Raw genomic sequence first — 18,546 nt, 5'->3', positions numbered from 1 at the left:
GGGCTTAAAGGGGACCTATTATGCAAAATTCACTTTTATAAGGTGTTTGAACACAGATGTGTGTCCACAGTGTGTGTAAACAACCAATCTATAATGGTAAAAATCCACCCAATACTTTTTTTTATAATCCCGATCCTGCCCTGAGTGAGAAGCAGCAGTCCGACACTATAACCGTAAACAAAGCGATACCTGCTCTATCTCCATGCAACATATGGGCATCCTAATACTGTTCACACACAAGCACCTATACAGCAGTTTATAGATTAACACGACGGTACAGGCTAGTCGATGAGATGAATAAACGTAACTCCACAACAACTTACATAAATGTAGCACTAACCATTCAGAAATGTCCATGTACAGTCTAACAGTTGCAGCCTCTTCCTGAGTCTCTGTATCTGTCTCCGGTTCAAACATGTAAGGCTGCACTCGCTACTGGGTATTATTGACATTTTGCCTGAGAAATTCGGCTGTTATGTTGTTCCCATAGAATCCGAAGCACATGTAAATGATTGGCTGTTGTCTGAACGGAGGCGGGGAGCTGCAGCTCATTTGCATTTAAAGGGACACACAAAAACGGCGCGTTTTCCCTCTCACCCAAAAAGGGGCAACTTTGACAAGCTATAATAAAAAATCTGGGTGGTATTTTGTATTTTGAGCTGAAACTTCACAGACACATTCTGAGGACATCAGAGATTTATATTACATCATGTGAAAATGGGCATAATAGGTCACCTTTTATCAAATCGCGAGATGGACTATATTCTATGACTATAAAATCACAAAAAGACAGTCTCTAAATATGAAATCAGCATGCGTGGTTTTGTGTGAATGAGCAGAAATGTATCTCATCTGTCCATCCATCTATCCATCCATCCATCCATCCATCTGGTGGATTTCAAGTGGGACTGTAAAGTGTTCTGGTGCATTTCATATAAAAGTTGATGTTAGAGTGAAAATTGAAACGTTGCAGAGGAGGAATGTTTCAGAAAGTTATAGCACCTTTCTTTGTGTGTATGTGTGTGTGTGTGTGTATCAGGGACTCAGCACAGCCCATGAGCAGTTTAAAGCCACACTGCCTGAGGCAGATAAGGAACGACAGGCCATCCTGGGCATCCATAATGAAATTGCTAAAATTGTGCAGACATACCACGTCAACATGGCTGGCACCAACCCCTACACCACCATCAACCCTCAGGAGATCAATGCCAAATGGGATAAGGTTTGAGCACAATTCTTCTTTAGGAAAAGAAAAGAAGAGAATCAGTTTTCAGACAAATATATGACACATGAATACATGTTTTATATGTAAGAAAATGGGTACAAGAAGAGATGCTTAATTCACCTCCACACTGCTTTTTCCTAATCTCCTAATCTCTCTCTCTCTCTCTCTCTCTCTCTCTCTCTCTCTCTCTCTCTCTCTCTCTCTCTCTCTCTCTCTCTCTCTCTCCTCTCAGGTGAGGCAGTTAGTACCCCAGAGAGATCAGGCCCTGGTCGAAGAACACGCTCGCCAGCAGAATAATGAGAGACTGCGCAGACAGTTTGCTAATCAGGCAAATGTTATTGGGCCCTGGATCCAGACCAAGATGGAGGTGGGACATGAGCTAAATTAACAGAAAATTAATCACATTCTCTTATGGTACTGTCAGAGAACTGAGAAAAGTCAAAAATGTTCTTGGTGAGTAGCTTACATACACGGTCACACGTGTGGTTGATTTACATACAATACCGTTCAAATGTTTGGGGTTAGGGCGACTTAAAAAAAAAAAAAAAAAGGAAATTAATACTTTTATTCATCAAGGATGCTTTAAATTGATCAAAAGTGACAGTAAAGACATATATAATGTTATAATGTTTAAAAATATTTCAAATAAATGCTGTTCTTTTGAACTTTCTATTAATCAAAGAATCCTGAAAAAATGTATCACGTTTTCCACAAAAATAGTATGCAGCACCGCTGTTTTCAGCATTGATAATAATAATAAATGTTTATTGAGCAGCACATTAGAATGACTTCTGAAGGATCATGTGACACTGAAGACTGCTGAAAATTCAGCTTTACCATCACAGGAATAAATTACATTTTCAAATATATTAAAAATGAAAACAGTTACAGGTTACAGTTAAAACTGTTTAATTACTTAATTACATGATATGTTTACATAGGATATATGTTATTATTTGTCAAATAACTATTTGGAGCAAAGTAGCAAAGTAGACACAGGACTGTCTAGTTAAAAATTCTATGGGATTCTACTCATCTAGTCCCTCAATAATTTAAGTCATACATTTTAAGGTATTTGCCCTTATGAATTTTTTCCTGAGGTTAACACAGTGAGATGAAGTCAATCATGGAAAAGAATGCATCTGATACTGCTAAATTAGCTCTGTAATATAATTTGGGTGGCCTCAGAAAAATGTGTAGGGAAAAACCCTGGACACAGAGGCAGAGATTCAGGAAGAACTGTCTTTGTTCTCTTATTTTAAAAATGTTTTAATGTTTAATCTTCAGGAAATTGGCCGAATCTCTATTGAGATGCACGGTACCCTGGAGGATCAGCTGACCCACCTGCGGCAGTATGAGAAGAGCATAGTAAACTACAAACCAAAGATTGACCAGCTAGAGGGAGACCATCAACTAATACAGGAAGCACTTATATTTGACAACAAACACACTAATTACACAATGGAGGTATATACGCACAATAACTCTCAAATGCTTATTTCCAGCCCCCCTAGAGCATTTGTGTGTTCCTGACATCTCTTTTCTTCCTCCAGCACATCCGTGTAGGTTGGGAGCAGCTCCTCACCACCATCGCTCGCACCATTAATGAGATCGAGAACCAGATTCTGACCCGTGACGCCAAAGGCATCAGCCAGGACCAAATGAATGAGTTCAGAGCCTCGTTCAACCACTTCGACCGAGTCAGTATAACACTGCACAGTCCAACACCACAGTTTAACATCATTAAGAGCAGTAGGACGTCTGAGACCGTAACTTAGTCAATTCATCTGAGTTGTTACCGACAGAGAATAGCATGACTACATTTCATATTGTGATTGGCTGCTGCGATACTTTGTGTGGTACCTTGCAGACTCGGGCAAAATTTTGAGTTTAAGAATTTGCTTCCTTTTAGAGCACAAGTTATCATTTGAATTGAATTAATCATGCGCCACAGGAAGTTAAATTGGAATGACAGAAAGTAGAATTTACTGAATTGTGATTTAAAGAAATTCAGCCGGTAATGGCATATGTTTTGCTTCAAGGCTTTTTTCTTCCAGACAAGACCAACAAAGTTTATTGTGCCCAAAATGATTACCTCAATAACTTGTTTTAACAATAAAAAGTTAATTTGGGCAAGATAAAATTGGTTAGTCTTATCAGATGTTTTTTTTTTTTTTTTTCAAGGATTTGTAAACCTTACAGACTTAGAAAATGTGAATTTCTTTGATTTTCAACTCATTTTAATTCTACTTCAATTCCACATCATGTTTGCTACCTTTACTGATATTCAACTCAAGAACTGAGTTTTAGTTTTAAAATACTTTTCATTTCAATTCTAAGTGGAGCACAACCAATTGCTCAAATATTTGACTTATCTGTCATCTCAGGCAGGCAAAATGACCAAAATGCACAAGTATCAGAATTTTGACTTTCATAGAAATGCATTTGTATTATTGACCTGATTTGCATAGAGTATGTCACCCACACATGTCCCAGATTACAGGCTGCCATGCTGAAACCTAACGCTGCACTAAAAACCCACGCAGTGCCACCCAAGACACCTTAACATCGATAAAACACACAACATAGTTGACCGTTAACCGAACACAGCAGGCCCAGATTTTGAGCATCACATATTAGATCTGTCCTCACAGTCACTCCCCCCCCTCACAGCACAGTAATGCACAGTTTGTCCTAACGTTTGTGCACTTTCTCTTCTTTTGTCTTCTCGTTTTTTCTCTTCTGCATGGACCCTCTTCCACCCCTCCACATGTCTGCATGACATTCCCCCACCCCCCCAATGTGTGTGCTGCATGTCCACGCTGCTGACCTCTGACCCTGCCCACGGCTCTGACACCCAGGACCACTCGGGCGCACTGGGCGCTGAGGAGTTCAAAGCCTGCCTTATCAGTCTGGGCTTCGATATCGGGAACGACGCACAGGTACACACACACCGACACCAGCCAGGGAGTTCTGCCATTAACCACATTCTTTTTGTTTTTGTTTTTTTTCCCTTTCTACTCTCTTTTTCTTTTCTTTTCGCTCTCGGTCTTATTTTTTCCAATTTTCTCTCAACCCTTCCTCTAAAATGACTTCCTTCACTTATACTCCTCCCATCCTCTTTCGCTCTTCATCTTTCTCTCCACTACTACCTGGCTCTGTTTGTCCCTCGTGGGTTCCTGTAGAAGAGAACAGGCATGATGGATGCAGAAGACTTCAGAGCCTGCCTCATCTCCATGGGTTATAATATGGTAAAGCAGAGAGTTCAAATCTCCATGGGTTGTGATCAGGTTAAACTGAGAGTTTAGATCCCCGTGGATAATGAACTGGTAAATCATATAATCTGAATGTTTTGTAATATGGATAAATTGATAGTTACAATCCCTCTGGATTAATCTGGTAAAACAGATTTAGAAATCTAAATGCTATAACCTGGAAAATTATAGATTTATGTTCAGCATGGGGTATAATATGGTAAAGCAGTTATAATCTCCAGGTGTTCTCAGTTAATGCAGAGTTATTATTTGGCTTAGGACGAATTAGTTACATCTATGTGGGTTATTATTTGAGAAAGTTACTTAAGTATTACTGGAAAAAGTAGCATGAACTAGTAAAAAGGTCCATGGATTGTAGCCTAATTCAATCCCTATGGAATCGAATTCATTGTAAATTGAAAATATATATGGTAAAACAGATTTATAATCTACTTCATGGTATAAACCTGGAAAAATAAAGATTTATCTACATGGGGTATCCATCTCATTTTTAACATAAGAGTAGGTGCGGCCATTTGTAACTTGACTGTGCAAAAACAGTCCGTTATCCTGCTTGTTGCAAACTGATATAGGTTATCATATTATTTTAAAGGGGTCATGACATGAGAAATCAAATTTGCATTGATCTTTGGACATATAAGAGGTTTTTATACCATTATAACATCCTGCAATTTTCATAGCTTAAAACGTCCTCCTCATTATAAACAAAGCAGCTCCAAAAACAGCTTGTTTTGATATTGGGTGACATGTTACGTCACACGGGCTGATACATTTGCATATGCCTGCCTCCAGAGCAAGATATCGATGAATAGTTTATCACACCATAGGCCACATAGGCCCTCTAGCGTTCAGTTGCTTGTAGGGGAAGTCCAGGAGTCAAAGCTGAAGTTCACTGAGTTTACTGAAGACAAAGTTCTCCAGACTTCCATATGCTGTAGAAAATAAGAAAGAGGATCCAGCCTCAAACTAACTTGGGATACTGAAACACTAGTACTGATAGTCATATTTTTAATCAGTTGACGTCATTTCTACAGGTTCTGATAGGTTAACAGTACAGATAATTCGAGCAGCATCTGAGCAGGGTATTCTGTTCTTTAAGCAAATGGGGTCATTTAAAGACATTATATTTGACACGCTTTGTTCTGTATTCGTAAGAAACTTTGGTAAGGGTCAGTCATAAGTTCTCATCTGGGATGCTGTCTCATACATGCAGTGCTTTATTGACCTTCATGACCTTAGATACTGTGGTCTTAACATGTCTCATACAGCTATCATGAGAAGAGCAGAATAAAATGAATAAGAATAATATTCTTAGAGCAGCGTGTTCAGGTTCTGACAAACTCACGCGCTTGAGTCTTTCGACAACAGGACAAATGGAAGAGTGAAATAACATTCAATTTGACGCGTCCAGTTTAAACCGCTCATTTTCATCTCTGTACAGACTTCAGAAGGATCCCAGTGGATGGTTTATTTTAATGGTGTCCTGGATCACTTTGAAGGATTATATGTTTGTTTGGAGCGTTCTGTTTTGTAATCGATGCGAAGTGTAATGGGGAGTTGGCAAATAACTTTTGTTGAAAGATGGAGCAGCCAATCATAAGTCACTGTTTACTGACAAGCCTTAAAGGAGCCGCCCCTTAAAAACTGATCATTACAGACAGAGTCAGAATGAAGGTAGAAATAATTGTTTGTTGTTGTTTTTTGCTAAAAACTTTATTAACTTTATAAGTGAACCTCAAGGAACATATTAAAATAATAAGAAAAAGTCCATGTCATGACCCCTTTAATTTATTATACTCATAAACACACTGGTTTGTAACACTAATAGTTTAACAGTTTACAGTTTTCACAGGAAGTAGTTTACTATGGTATGATACTATGGTGGATACTAGCGTAATAAACGTCATGCATTATCTGGTAAGGCAGAGTTATGTGGTTAAGGGAAGATTTCCTGAACTTTTTTAAATTTTAAATTATCTTTTATTTGTATATCTTCTTTGTAGTTTTAAGTTTTTGTAATCTTTATGTGCTTTTGTCATTTGTATAAGTTTTTTTTTCTTCACATGGTTTTAATAAATTTTTTCAATTGTAGTTTTAGCTATTTTAGTACTTCAACATACAATTATTTATTTATTTAGTTGCCAAGGCTACATTTCAGATTTTTGAAAAATGTTCTCAATTTTTTTAATCTAATATTTATAATTTATTTTATATCACTTTTTTCTCTTTCCTCCCCCTTCTTTTTGCAATTACCAAAAGCGATTTTTTGTTTTGTTTTAGTTAACATTGTCAGCACTAATGTGGTTATTATTTGAGAAATTACTCCAGTATCTCTGGAAAAAGTAGCATGAACTGGTTGAGAAAAGTCCAAGGATTGTAAATTAAACTACAGTGGTCAACAAGTGGATCAAAAAAGTTAATCAAAGTTGTCCTAAGACAAGATTCAAGATTCAAAATTCATGTATAACTTTGATGAAAGTTTTTGATCCACTTAAAATGTTGACTACTGTAAATTATAATCCCCTCAGACTGTTGTATTCTCTAATCTGGTTGAGTTATTGAGAAAGAGTTACTTGATTCCTGTAAAAATTTTTAATAAATAAAATAAAAAGTAGCATCAGCTATTCTAACCCAGTGAGGAACAACCTTTCATATTGTTTTCATAGTGATTTTTTAGAAGAATTTCTCTGTTCTGTAGGGAGAGGCGGAGTTTTCCCGCATCATGAGCATTGTGGATCCTAACAGACTGGGATTGATCACATTCCAGGCCTTCATTGACTTTATGTCTCGCGAGACGGCCGACACGGACACCGCTGATCAGGTCATGGCATCGTTTAAAGTCCTTGCTGGAGACAAGGTACATATACAACATCCAAAAGACATTTTCCTGTTTTAAAATGTTTAAATTAATAACCAAGTGAATAACTCTTTATCTGGTCCAGAACTATATCCTGGCGGATGAGCTGAGGCGCGAGCTCCCCCCTGACCAGGCTGAGTACTGCATCGCCCGCATGACGCCTTACTCCGGCCCCGACACCGTCCCGGGAGCTCTCGACTACATGTCCTTCTCCACCGCCCTCTATGGGGAGAGTGACCTCTGAGCCGTGACCCCCGGATGTGGGGTCAACCTGCCTTCTGATACAAATACACACAAATACACATATTCATAAACACACACATAGCTTGCACTCCATGAGAGTATAAGTGGCTCTTCAGTGCTGATCTAGCACCAACAAGCAGAGCAAGAAGAACTGGTCCCAGATCAGCCAATCAGAGCAGCTTCCATCAGCACCACACAATGTGTCATTTTTGTATCCTCCTATCAGCCCAGGCCTTTCTGTTTGTCATATACGACTTCCTGCTCTTTTTCCAGCCGTGTTCATGAAGTCTGTCTTGCCTGTCTTCTCACTGAAGTCGTAATTGAGTATGTCGCATTGAAGGAGAGAAAAGGAAACAGGACATGAATGTCTAATACTCTTCTCTCCATGGAAACATACAATATGCAACAAACGGTTCAAAATATACACAATAACACATGGTAGGCAGCATCATGTTATCATTGTGACCTATGACCCATGTGATACTTTTTTTACACGCAGTAAATGCTTGTTGATGAGAATGCTTTTCGATCGTTCTCTCGTGACGGTGAGTCAGATTTCATGAACAGATCTTCGCCTTTCTGCTTCCATGCGCAACATTGAAAAACTCCCTCCCCCCCCAGAGGAATGTTTTCTGTATTTTTACTTCTTATTTTGTTTTTTTTCCTCTTCATAAAGGAATAAAGTTAACATATTTTATTATACAGAACAAAAAAAGGTATTTTTCTTCACCTTATTAAAAAACTTGAAAAAAAAACGTATGAAAATTTAAATAAAGAAACAACCACAATTGTGTGTTTGTGTTTTTTAACCGCTTGTATCATGGAGAAATGCGTTCTATGAACTTGAGATGATGCTTTGTTTTAATGTAAAAAGGAAAGACGACAATTAGGCATATCGTTTTCAAAACTCATTTTGACAAATGTATTTATTTATTAGCATGCTTACTCAACTCATCAGCTGTGGAGAACCCATTATACTGCTTGACGAACACAGTTTTCTTCCTGTGATATTTCCTATTTAAACAGGATATAGCCTTCACCATACCTAGAGATTGGCATGGAGTACTTTCCATAAGATCATCTCTCAATGCAAATCAAACCAGCTATTCGGCTAACTGAAATAACTCCATGCCAATCTCTAGGTATGGTGAAGGCTATGTGATGATGTGGGGCTATTTTAATTCCAAAGGCCAAGGGAACTTTATCAGGATGCATAGTATCCTGGATCCATGAAGTAACTGGATTTTAAAAATAAAAATCTGCCTGCCTCTATGGGAATTTAACATAGGGGTGTCCAAACTTATGCACCCTGTATTTTAAGGAAGACCATTTATAAATTTAGGATACATTATTCATTCACAAAGAAAATTGGTGTCCTTAAAGGTTGGATTTTTCCTATTTTTTTTAATTAAGGCATTAAGTTCAATTTCCAAAAGATGATTTTTTATTCCTCTTTTTAGTCAACTTTAGCATGGGTGTCTAAACTTATATATATATAAGGACCAAAATTCCTATACTTTCAGATTATGAACATAATTTGATTAAATTCTTGATAAAGTACATTCATTTAAAAATAATGGTAACACTTTACAATAAGGTTCATTAGTTAACATTAGTTAATGTATTAACTAACATGAACTAACACATTTGTTACAGTGTTTATTAATCTTTGTTAATATTAGTTAATCAAAATACAGTTGTTCATTGTTTGTTCATGGTAGTTCACAGTGCATTAACTAATGTTAACAAACATTTTAATAATGTATTAGTAAATGTTGAAATTAATATTAACTAAGATGAATAAATTCTGAAGAAGCATTGTGTATTCTTAGTTCATGTTAAATAAGGTAGTTAACTAATGTTAACTAATGAACCTTATTGTAAAGTGTTACCAAAATAATGTATGTGCCCTTGCCAAAGTTTTGGCAAGCGCTATATAAATACGTTTTGGCAAGGTTCTCTCAAAGTTACGAACAAATGTTCTCGTAACGTCAGTCAATTGGTCTTTCAAAATATTAGCAGAATAAATTTTATTTACATTATTCAACGGAAAAAATTTTCTGAAACATTTTAATTAGACTTTAAATCTAATGTTTTTTTAAACGTTACTAACAACTTTTTTTTTCAAATGGTTCAGAGAACAAAAAAAAATCTTCCCATAATACTTGCAAAATTGGAAAGTAAAGGAAACGTTCCCTTTTTTTGCTTTAACGTTAAGACATTAAAAAACTAGACATTCTGAGAACGTTTAAGAAATAATGTTTTTATAACTGAATAGGAATGTTAGCAAAACGTTCTAAGACGAAACAAATTTAAGTTGGGGATGTAGTGTATTGGTGTTGTCCTTCCACCCATGTGTTTTTTGACCTGTGACATTAACAAAAGCCATGAAAAATAATTTAGTTTTTGTTTTAAAATTCAATTATAGGATTATGAAAATATTATTTGTCCATTTTAACTGCTTTGAATCTGAAAGCTTTTAAGCTATATGGCCTCATAATAAAAGTGCATTTCGTCAAGTGTGAGTTAAAAGGGTGGTTGATTATGATTTCACTTTTTTAACTTTAGTTAGTGTGTTATGCTGCTGTTTGAGCATAGACAACATCTACAAAGTTACAACTCTCAAAGTTCAAAGCAAAGGGAGATATTTGCTTTTAAATAAATCACTTTTTAAGGACTACAACAAACGGCTGGTAGGGACTACACAACATTCCTCCAGGGTTAGTGACATCACCAACCCTAGAATTGACACAAACCCCGCCCCCTGAACACAATTTATAGATTATCAAGACAGAATATGCTAATCAATGACTAGAAGATAACTACAAGGGTGACCACCATCAAACAAACCAAATGTGGGACGAGTTACCAACACTAAAACATAACCTTAAACTGTTATATAATGTCTATCTAACTTAATCAAATAATTTGTATTCTGCCTTTCAGCTGATAAAAGTTCTTTGTTCTTTAGTCCCTTCCAGAAAACACCATTACATCACAATGTTACATAACATGTCTTTATTTTACATGTCATTTAAATTGAACATCACTGAGCCCAAAGGCAGCAGGCATCATGCAGATAACTATTTTTTAAACAGTTCTGACCAAGTCCAACTAAAATCCCCAAAATAAATAAACAATGAACAAATAAAATATAAAACAACATGAAATTAGAATCATTGACAGTCTCATATATTAAGAATATGTTAAACCAAAAAACTCATATTTTTTTTAGAAAGGATGTGAATTAAAACAACCACAGCAGGCAACAAGTTGATAATTCTGTTAAATAAACATTTTAATTAACCGAATTATCCATTTGTTTTCTGACAGGGAACACATGGAACGGATCACCGGTCCACATTTTGATTGACAGCCGTCACAACCTACTAGTGACCGTGTTTAACTCCTTTCATTTCAACCATTATATTGGATCTAAAAAACGGCTGTTGTATTTGTACTTCAGACGAAGCGCTGTTAAATATAGGTGAAAAACGACACCGCAAAAAGAATAAATAAAATTCTTTCTTAAATAGGCAAAAGAACGCATGCTCGTTTTCTTAATATGATAATTAAAAACCAACAGAATGATGAAAATGCGGGACATTTTCTCAATATGCGACGTGTGGGACAAGGGGGGAAAATGTTGCGCGGGACAACGCAAAGCATTGATGAAGTTGATGAATTTTTAGTGCATGTCTGTGTGTGTACAAGCTGCTGAAGCTCCGCCCCCTGTGCCAGGAGCAGCAGCTCATTTGCATTTAAAGGAACAGACACAAAACGGTGCGTTTTTGCTCACCCTCAAAAAGTGACAATTTTAACATGCTATATAAAAACATATTTTTTTATTTTGAGCTAAAACTTCACATACACACTTTGGGGATATCAAAGACTTATTTTACATCTTGTGAAAAGGGCATTATACCACCCCTTTAAGTCAAGTCAAGTCACATTTATTTATATAGAGCTTTTTACAATAGGCCTACAGATTGTTTTAAAGCAGCTTTTCAGAGATAACAAGAAAATAATGCAACAAAGTTTGTTTCAAGAAGAAAACAGCGTCACAGTCCAGCTTAAGTAAGTTTCATTTTTGTTGTAAAAAAGTTATTAATTTAGTTAATTTATAGCCGCTCTCGAGTAAACCGTGATGTCCTTGTTCAGCTCAGTTAGTTCTCAGATAATGGACATGGACTAAAACCCACAAACTCTTATTCTGATTTCATGAGTTTCATTATGTCTTCTGGCATTAAGATTCGTGCTAATTTTATTTAGAAATTGTAATTTTCATGACAAAGAATAATTAAATTAAAGATCTAATTAAAGTGATCAGTTTACATGCTCTAGAGTTTCTCCAATAAAGATATGTATCACGTTAATTTATAATTAAACCTACTAAATCTGATAAGGTGCTTTCAACTGTAATTATTCACAGTATTAGGCTTAATCTATGCCCTCATTTTTAAAGTGGAACTCGTTACTCCTTTCTTAGTTCTACACGGACGGAAAACGAGGCTGTACGACACCGCTGCAAGGATTGTGGGTTTACATCAATGGCTGCGCCCGGTGAAGCCATGTTGATTTATATCCTACTGACTTTATTCTGAATAATATGAATTTGTGAAATGACGTACATGAACACATAAACATGTGGAATCAAGTTCGTAAACTGCAAAAGAACAAAACCTTGAAATATGGGATCCCGATGCTGGTGAGCGTTTTAATGTAACGTTAGTTCGTGTATGCTGGATGAGCTATTATCATCAAGTCTTTATAGTTATGTTTTAAATATTTGTGTGTGACTTAAACTTTAGTAATTGTTAGACGGAGATCGTGGTTTAAATAATACTTATAATAATAATAATGTGAGTAGTAGTAATGTAGAGGTTGATTAATTGACCGTCAAAGCAAAGGTCATATTTTGTGTGATGTAATTTTTTCCCCCAATATTAGTAATATTTGATGAAGGTTTTTTTTTTTTAATTCAAGGTTTTATAAGAGTGCACTGTGAGGTTTATTTAGTAGTAAAAGAAAACGTATGTAAATAATTTCCTTAACGCTTAAAATAACTACAGGAGTGTATCCTTAGTTCTAGGTTTCAGATTTCGACAAATGTTGTGTTTTTTTCATTGTTGATACTGATGATATATCAGTTTTTCAATTGTGCAATATTTACAAGTTCTAGTTTCTATTTACAGGATCTAGTTTCTGCCTTTGTACATAATGAGGTAGACTGGTACTCATATTTGAATGTTTATTTTCTGAAGCTTCTGGTCGTGGGAGGGTCGTTTGGATTGAGAGAATTCACTCAGATTAGGTATGATGCGCAGAAGATCAAAAGGAAGGTATGTGAAACTTAACAGACTAAAATATAGCATCTGAAATACAATCTGTCCATCTTGCCAAACGCACAGAACTGATTTCTGCTGTGCAATACAATCTCTTAACATGTTATTATTATACTTCTTTCATGTTATTTATTATTTTATTTTTTTGCATGTTTGTTCCAGCTGGACCCGGCACTGGAAGCTCGGGTGAACCCTCAAAAACAGTCTGTCATCCTTGAGGAAGAGTATGAGGTATTGAGATCTGTGTTCGTACACTGTTTTATAGTGCTATAATGTTTTGAAGAGCCATCTGCTGTTTTGCTGCCTGCAGCATGGATGTTATGTTTATTCGGTAGTGAGTTTGTGGTAGCATAATTGTTAAACATCTGGCTTGTTAAATGCAATGGGTGCAGGTTTGGATCTGACGCTGGGTGACTCAGGAATTGTAATCACAATTTTGTTGTGCAGTTTGTCAAGCAGGACACGTAAAACTAGGTTGCTCCAGTGAGACTCAATGACCCGGTAATTAGTGTGCTATATGTTTTTTTGGGGGACGGAAAGTGTCTAGTTAGCTGTTTAGTCCCAACTAAGTGCACTAGGTTCATTTATTATCTCCATTTCAGTCTGTGTGTGTTTGAGGCTGTCCACAGGACTGCAAAAACACACTTTCATTACACTGCAGTGGTGTTAAACTGATCAAAAGTGACAGTTACGACATTTATAATTTTACAAAAGATCTCAAATAAAAGTTGTTATTTTGAGCTTTCTATTAATCAACATTGATAATTGACATAAAGAATCGCCTTTAAGGACAATACAGTTAAATCAATCAATCAATCAATTAATAAGAAATGTTTCTTGAGCATACTAGACTTGCTTTCTAAAGGATCATGTGATGCTGAAAATTCACCTTTGCCATCACAATAAATTACGTTTTAAAATGTATTCTAATAGAAAAGTTTTTTTAATATGTAATAATATTTCACAATATCACTATTTTTACTGTACTTTTCATCAAATAAATGAAGCCTTGGTGAGCATAATAGGCTTTTAAAAACATTAAAAAATATATTTTTACTTGAACTGTAGCATTCAGGCCGTTTAATACTTTAGCAAGACTTGATTAGGAGTTTAATGCATTTTCTATGCATTTATTCTTGACTTCTGATTGCCATTTAGCATGATTTGTGCTTTGATTGTGCATTTGATTTGTGGCTATAACTGGCTATGGTAAAAAGAGTCATTTTGATGTAATCAAATCTCCTTTGTTGCTGCAGAAATTGAAAAATATGGACTTGGGTGGATGGCAGAACATTCGTGGCCCTCGTCCCTGGGAGGATTCCAGGGAGACCCAGGACCAGCAGCGATCACGGCTCAATAAAGGCACATAGAACTGAAAGTTAAAACTCCTCCTACTGGCCCAAAGATGTAAGACACTTATAAAAACCAGTGCAGTCTATACCTTGGTTGTTGTCAATGCATAATATATCAGCACTATTATGTGATTCTATACCGAGACCAGAGACTACCAATTTGGATTCCGTTCTGTTGGAAATATACTTTTCTAATACACTTTTATGAATATGTGGCTGGATATGTGTATGTTCTCTGTACAGTGTCTTATTTATGGTATCAGGCAGACTGTAACTAACTCTTATGCCTTGTGTGTTACCTTGTCAGTTCACATTCACAGTAATGCATAACTCAAGACCCATTAGTGCGTTTGAGTGATAATGTATTCCCATGTTCTTTCAATGGTGCAAACAGAATCAGTTCTGGATGAATGGTGTACAGTCTAATGGCAGTTGGCATGAATGACCCTCTGTACTTTAAACCGTATTTGATTATCACGATTTGAAAAACTTGCGGTACGTACTTGGGTAACGTTAACGTTAAATACTGTCCAAAGTTAGCAACATTCTCGCGCAGGCGCATCGTATGTTTTGTTTTGTGTGAAAGCATGATGGAAGGCAGAGTGCTGTGAGAGAAATTATATGAAAGAATACATAAATAAATTAATTCTGTGAATGTGTAATGGGGGAACTGGCATTGGCTTTTCTTGTTCCCTCCTTGTTGTAATAAATGGGGTTTATAAGCTCAGCTCGGCGCTGCTTTGTTTACAGAGGTTACCGTGGAAACGGTTCTATTTCTGCTGTTTCGTGAGCGTGACGTCACCTAACGTACTAGACTAGAGAGTTGATTTACTTTTCCATTTTCCTTCAGACCAATGCGAACATTTTTCCCACATTTTTTTTGTAAATTTTGACTGGTTGAAATAAGCTAATGTGCTTTCTAAAAATCTAAACACTTCAGATAATAAGGTAACTTGTTCATGGATCTGATAAAATACCTATAATTTATCATTTTGACTAATCCTTTTCGAAAATTAAAACTTTTTTTCTGTCAATTTTATTTGAACATGTAACACATGTAGATAACATGACATATTGTAAGTAAGCAAGCAAAACATGCATTGTGCAGCACATTTAATTTTTTGGTTTTCGACATAAAACGTATAAATAAAATATAGTAATATTATTATCAAATAATTGCAGTATTTACCTCTTGAAGTCGATTACTATTTTCTTTTCACGTTAATTTGTGGAGAAAAGGGTTTGGGACTTGCTTATTTTTATAGTTCAGTTTTACAAGTGTTTCAGAAATGACTCCTTCACATTTAACATTATGCTAATGTTTATATTCTCGGTAGCTTTAAAAATTTGATAGATATTTTACGGGGTTCAAAAGTAAGGAAGAAGGATCAACGTAACAGTATGTATCAACATAAACAACACCAGACAGAAAGAACTTAAGGCCAAAAAACTAGGTACAAAATAGGTGATGATGGTGGGAACATAGGAACAAAGACAAGCACTTTTGATTTTTAGTAAAGCATTTGTAAATGCAGAATTTAACATTAACTGAGATTAATAAATGCTTTAGTATTTTTCATTGTTAGTTCATGTTAACTTATCTAAAGTTAACAAGTGAAACTTTATTGTAAAGTGTTACCTAATGATTTTTACCAAAATATTTCTTTGTGAAAAGAAAATATGCAACAAAGATGGATATTAACTAATGTATTATGCAGTTTATCACATTTTTACTGATGCTTTCATTATGACTATCAAGGCATTTTTTGCAATTTTGACAAAACCTATTTATGCTATAGCCAGCTAAATATTATTATCTTTGTGGCACAAAAGCAGAATTTGCAACTGCGATGTGCATAATACATCTCAGAAAACAAAATTTTCAAGGCATAAAAATGGAAGTACAGGAAGATTTCAGTGGCATTAAAGAACTAGACTGAAAGGACCAGCGACTGTCGTGTCGACCTCTGTTCGGTCAACTGGCCCAAAAATCTCTCACTCTGGCCCAAGGCCAGCTGGCCATCCTTATTGTTGAGCCGTGTTTGCGATTTATGTTATAATTTATGGTGATTATCCTCCCCCCCCCCCACCCCAAACTTGGTATCTTGTATCTTTCTTTGTGGCTGTTGTGCTTTGTATGCTGTTCGTCATCTGTATGGCATAAACGCATCAGTGAGATGCTACAGAGCCTGCGAAAGTGGAAAAATATCACCTCCTGCTGCTTTAATCAATGCCTACACCTATGGTTGTGTAATTTAAAAGGTTTAATCTTTGAGGATACATTGCGTCCAACTGTGAAGCAGCACACGGTCTTGATTCAGTCCTGGAGTGCACATGTATTTCCGACAGGATCCGGGCACAGGCTGCTGCTCTCAGGCTAATGTTAACGCCAGCACTGACTCATCTGTGTGATGTGAAGCTTTGTTCCGAGGCACATTTTAACAAGCCCCTGCTGACTTTCCCTCCTTTCCCTCGTCACTCTCCTGCTGGAAATTCCAGCACTGTCATATCATGTGCTCCGTCACTTTAATTGCTCAAGTGGGAATAATCCTCAGGGGCCGAAGGGAACACGTCAACAAATCTGACTTCAGGAGTCCGGATATCCTCAGGGGGCATTAAAGCCACTCATGTGTCCAGTCCAAGTCAAAACAGTGTTGACGGGGAAAGGCTCTAGTATGTTTCAATAAGCTTTTGAGATGTTTTGGCTGGTCAGGTGAGGAGCACAAAAAGTGACTAATTAATTTGTCATGACAAGTGTTGCTGTAACAAAGAAGTGAATGTATTGCAGTGAATTCTTTACAGGACATTCATTTGATGCTGGTTGAAACTTTAACATCTTTAATTTATATTTTTTTTATTAGCCTATCATTAATTAGTTCATTGATTTGTGATGTATAGTAGTAAAATGTGACCTTTGTTTTGTGTTTTGCACAGTAACCAAGTATTTGCTATGATTTGGTCTTTGAATGGTACTTGAAGATGTGGTTAGTGCTCTTTCTCTATTTATTTATTTTGTATATACATTTTATATTAATACTAACATATACTATGTCTACCTCTCAAAATTTTGGGGTCGGTAAGAATTTTACAAATCTATTTTAAAATAAATATCTTGTTCTCACCAAGGCTCCATTAAATAAATAAACAGAATTATTGCGATATATCACCATTTAAAATAACCTATTTCTGTTTGAAAACTTTAGTAAATGCAATTTCTTCCTAAAAGCAGAATTTTTTGCATTATTACTCCATTCTTCAGCATCAGATTATTCTTCAGAAATCATTATAATATGCTTATTTGATGCTCATTAAACATTTCTTATTGTTATTCATGTTGAAAACAGTTGTGCTGCTTAATATTTCAAGATTCTTTGATGAACAGAATTTATATGGAATAGAAAATTATAAATACAAAGTTCTGTCATGAAACTCTAGATGGCGCAGGCTGATAGGTCCTTAACTCAATCTTTTTGCAATCACATCATTCTCTATACAGGGCACAGCTGATTGGTTCCTGCTGTATCAGTAGCCAATGAGCTCGCTGCTCAACCTTCAAATACTTGGTCAGCAGTTGCAGAGCACTTTCAGAAACCACCCACCTTCCCCAGCTCCACCTGTATAGATCTGCTATGGGTCATTCATGTACGCTATATTGTACAGCAGCAGCGTGTCTTACTTGCTCACAGCAGCGTGTTATGTATCTATTAACAGTAGCAAGTCCTGTCCTTAGTATTCATTTCTTAGAGAAAAAAATCTTGTTGACCCCAAACTTTTGAACAGCGTGTGTGTGTATATTATATAGTATATTTACTGTATATTCGATTAGAAGTAACATGCTTAAAAATAGTCTAGTGGAATGCTTGTTTGTATTTTAGTGGATTCATTTTTTTTGCCCTGTTTTTGCCTATACTGTACAGTGTGTTGCTATGGATTAAAAAGTATGCTAAATGTTATAAAACCCTTGCTCAAAAAGCCAGACATGACAGAGCTGGACTGTGATCTAAACAACTCCTCAGTCACCTCAGCCTGACATATAGTGGCGACTTGAACCCGTAACCTCTTCCGCCCAGATCGTTAAAAAAAAACAGATTTATGTGGACAAGCGTCCTTTACTGCAGTGTGAGGACGCCACTTCTCACTGAAACACTGAGTAATTTATCTGACTCCTCCACTCAGGGTGGCACTTGCATTTAAATGAGACCTCTTGAACTCCAGTCAGACCTTCACCACAGAGCTATAGACTTATTGA

At 36.2% G+C, this 18,546-nt stretch overlaps 2 protein-coding genes across 5 annotated transcripts in view; both read left to right on the top strand.

Annotated features, from left to right (window-relative positions):
- The window catches only part of actn1 (actinin, alpha 1), a 36,391-nt gene extending 28,003 nt beyond the window's left edge, over window positions 1–8,388 (top strand). For 2 of the 4 annotated variants that reach the window (XM_082154440.1, XM_082154438.1), the window contains exons 15-21: window positions 1,040–1,222; window positions 1,458–1,592; window positions 2,513–2,692; window positions 2,779–2,925; window positions 4,411–4,476; window positions 7,199–7,357; window positions 7,443–8,388. In XM_082154440.1, the coding sequence (XP_082010566.1) occupies window positions 1,040–1,222; window positions 1,458–1,592; window positions 2,513–2,692; window positions 2,779–2,925; window positions 4,411–4,476; window positions 7,199–7,357; window positions 7,443–7,601 (1,029 nt within the window). In that variant the 3' untranslated portion in view covers window positions 7,602–8,388. Of the gene's footprint in view, window positions 1–1,039; window positions 1,223–1,457; window positions 1,593–2,512; window positions 2,693–2,778; window positions 2,926–4,086; window positions 4,168–4,410; window positions 4,477–7,198; window positions 7,358–7,442 lie in introns of all 4 variants that reach the window. The other 2 variants (XM_082154439.1, XM_082154437.1) reach the window with 2 other exon arrangements.
- Window positions 8,389–12,103: 3,715 nt separating this feature from the next.
- cox16 (cytochrome c oxidase assembly factor COX16) lies at window positions 12,104–14,510 on the top strand. Its single transcript, XM_082154574.1, has 4 exons — window positions 12,104–12,308; window positions 12,865–12,942; window positions 13,108–13,176; window positions 14,202–14,510. Exons 1-4 carry the CDS (start codon window positions 12,246–12,248, stop codon window positions 14,313–14,315), a joined length of 324 nt encoding a protein of 107 aa, XP_082010700.1. The 5' UTR covers window positions 12,104–12,245; the 3' UTR covers window positions 14,316–14,510.
- Window positions 14,511–18,546: the final 4,036 nt, after the last annotated feature.

The sequence above is a fragment of the Leuciscus leuciscus genome, assembly GCF_965113295.1.
Source record: "Leuciscus leuciscus genome assembly, chromosome: 22".
Lineage (NCBI taxonomy): Eukaryota > Metazoa > Chordata > Actinopteri > Cypriniformes > Leuciscidae > Leuciscus > Leuciscus leuciscus.
Note: the sequence above shows the minus strand (reverse complement) of the source record. Positions and strands in the feature narration are given on the sequence as shown.

What these genes read in the sequence shown, in the direction of transcription:
- cox16 (XM_082154574.1), top strand. Translation starts at nt 12,246, where the DNA reads ATGTGGAATCAAGTTCGTAAACTGCAAAAGAACAAAACCTTGAAATAT. An exon ending in CGCAGAAGATCAAAAGGAAG is followed by an intron (nt 12,943 to 13,107) that starts GTATGTGAAACT and finishes TGTTTGTTCCAG; the next exon opens with CTGGACCCGGCACTGGAAGC. An exon ending in TCCTTGAGGAAGAGTATGAG is followed by an intron (nt 13,177 to 14,201) that starts GTATTGAGATCT and finishes TTGTTGCTGCAG; the next exon opens with AAATTGAAAAATATGGACTT.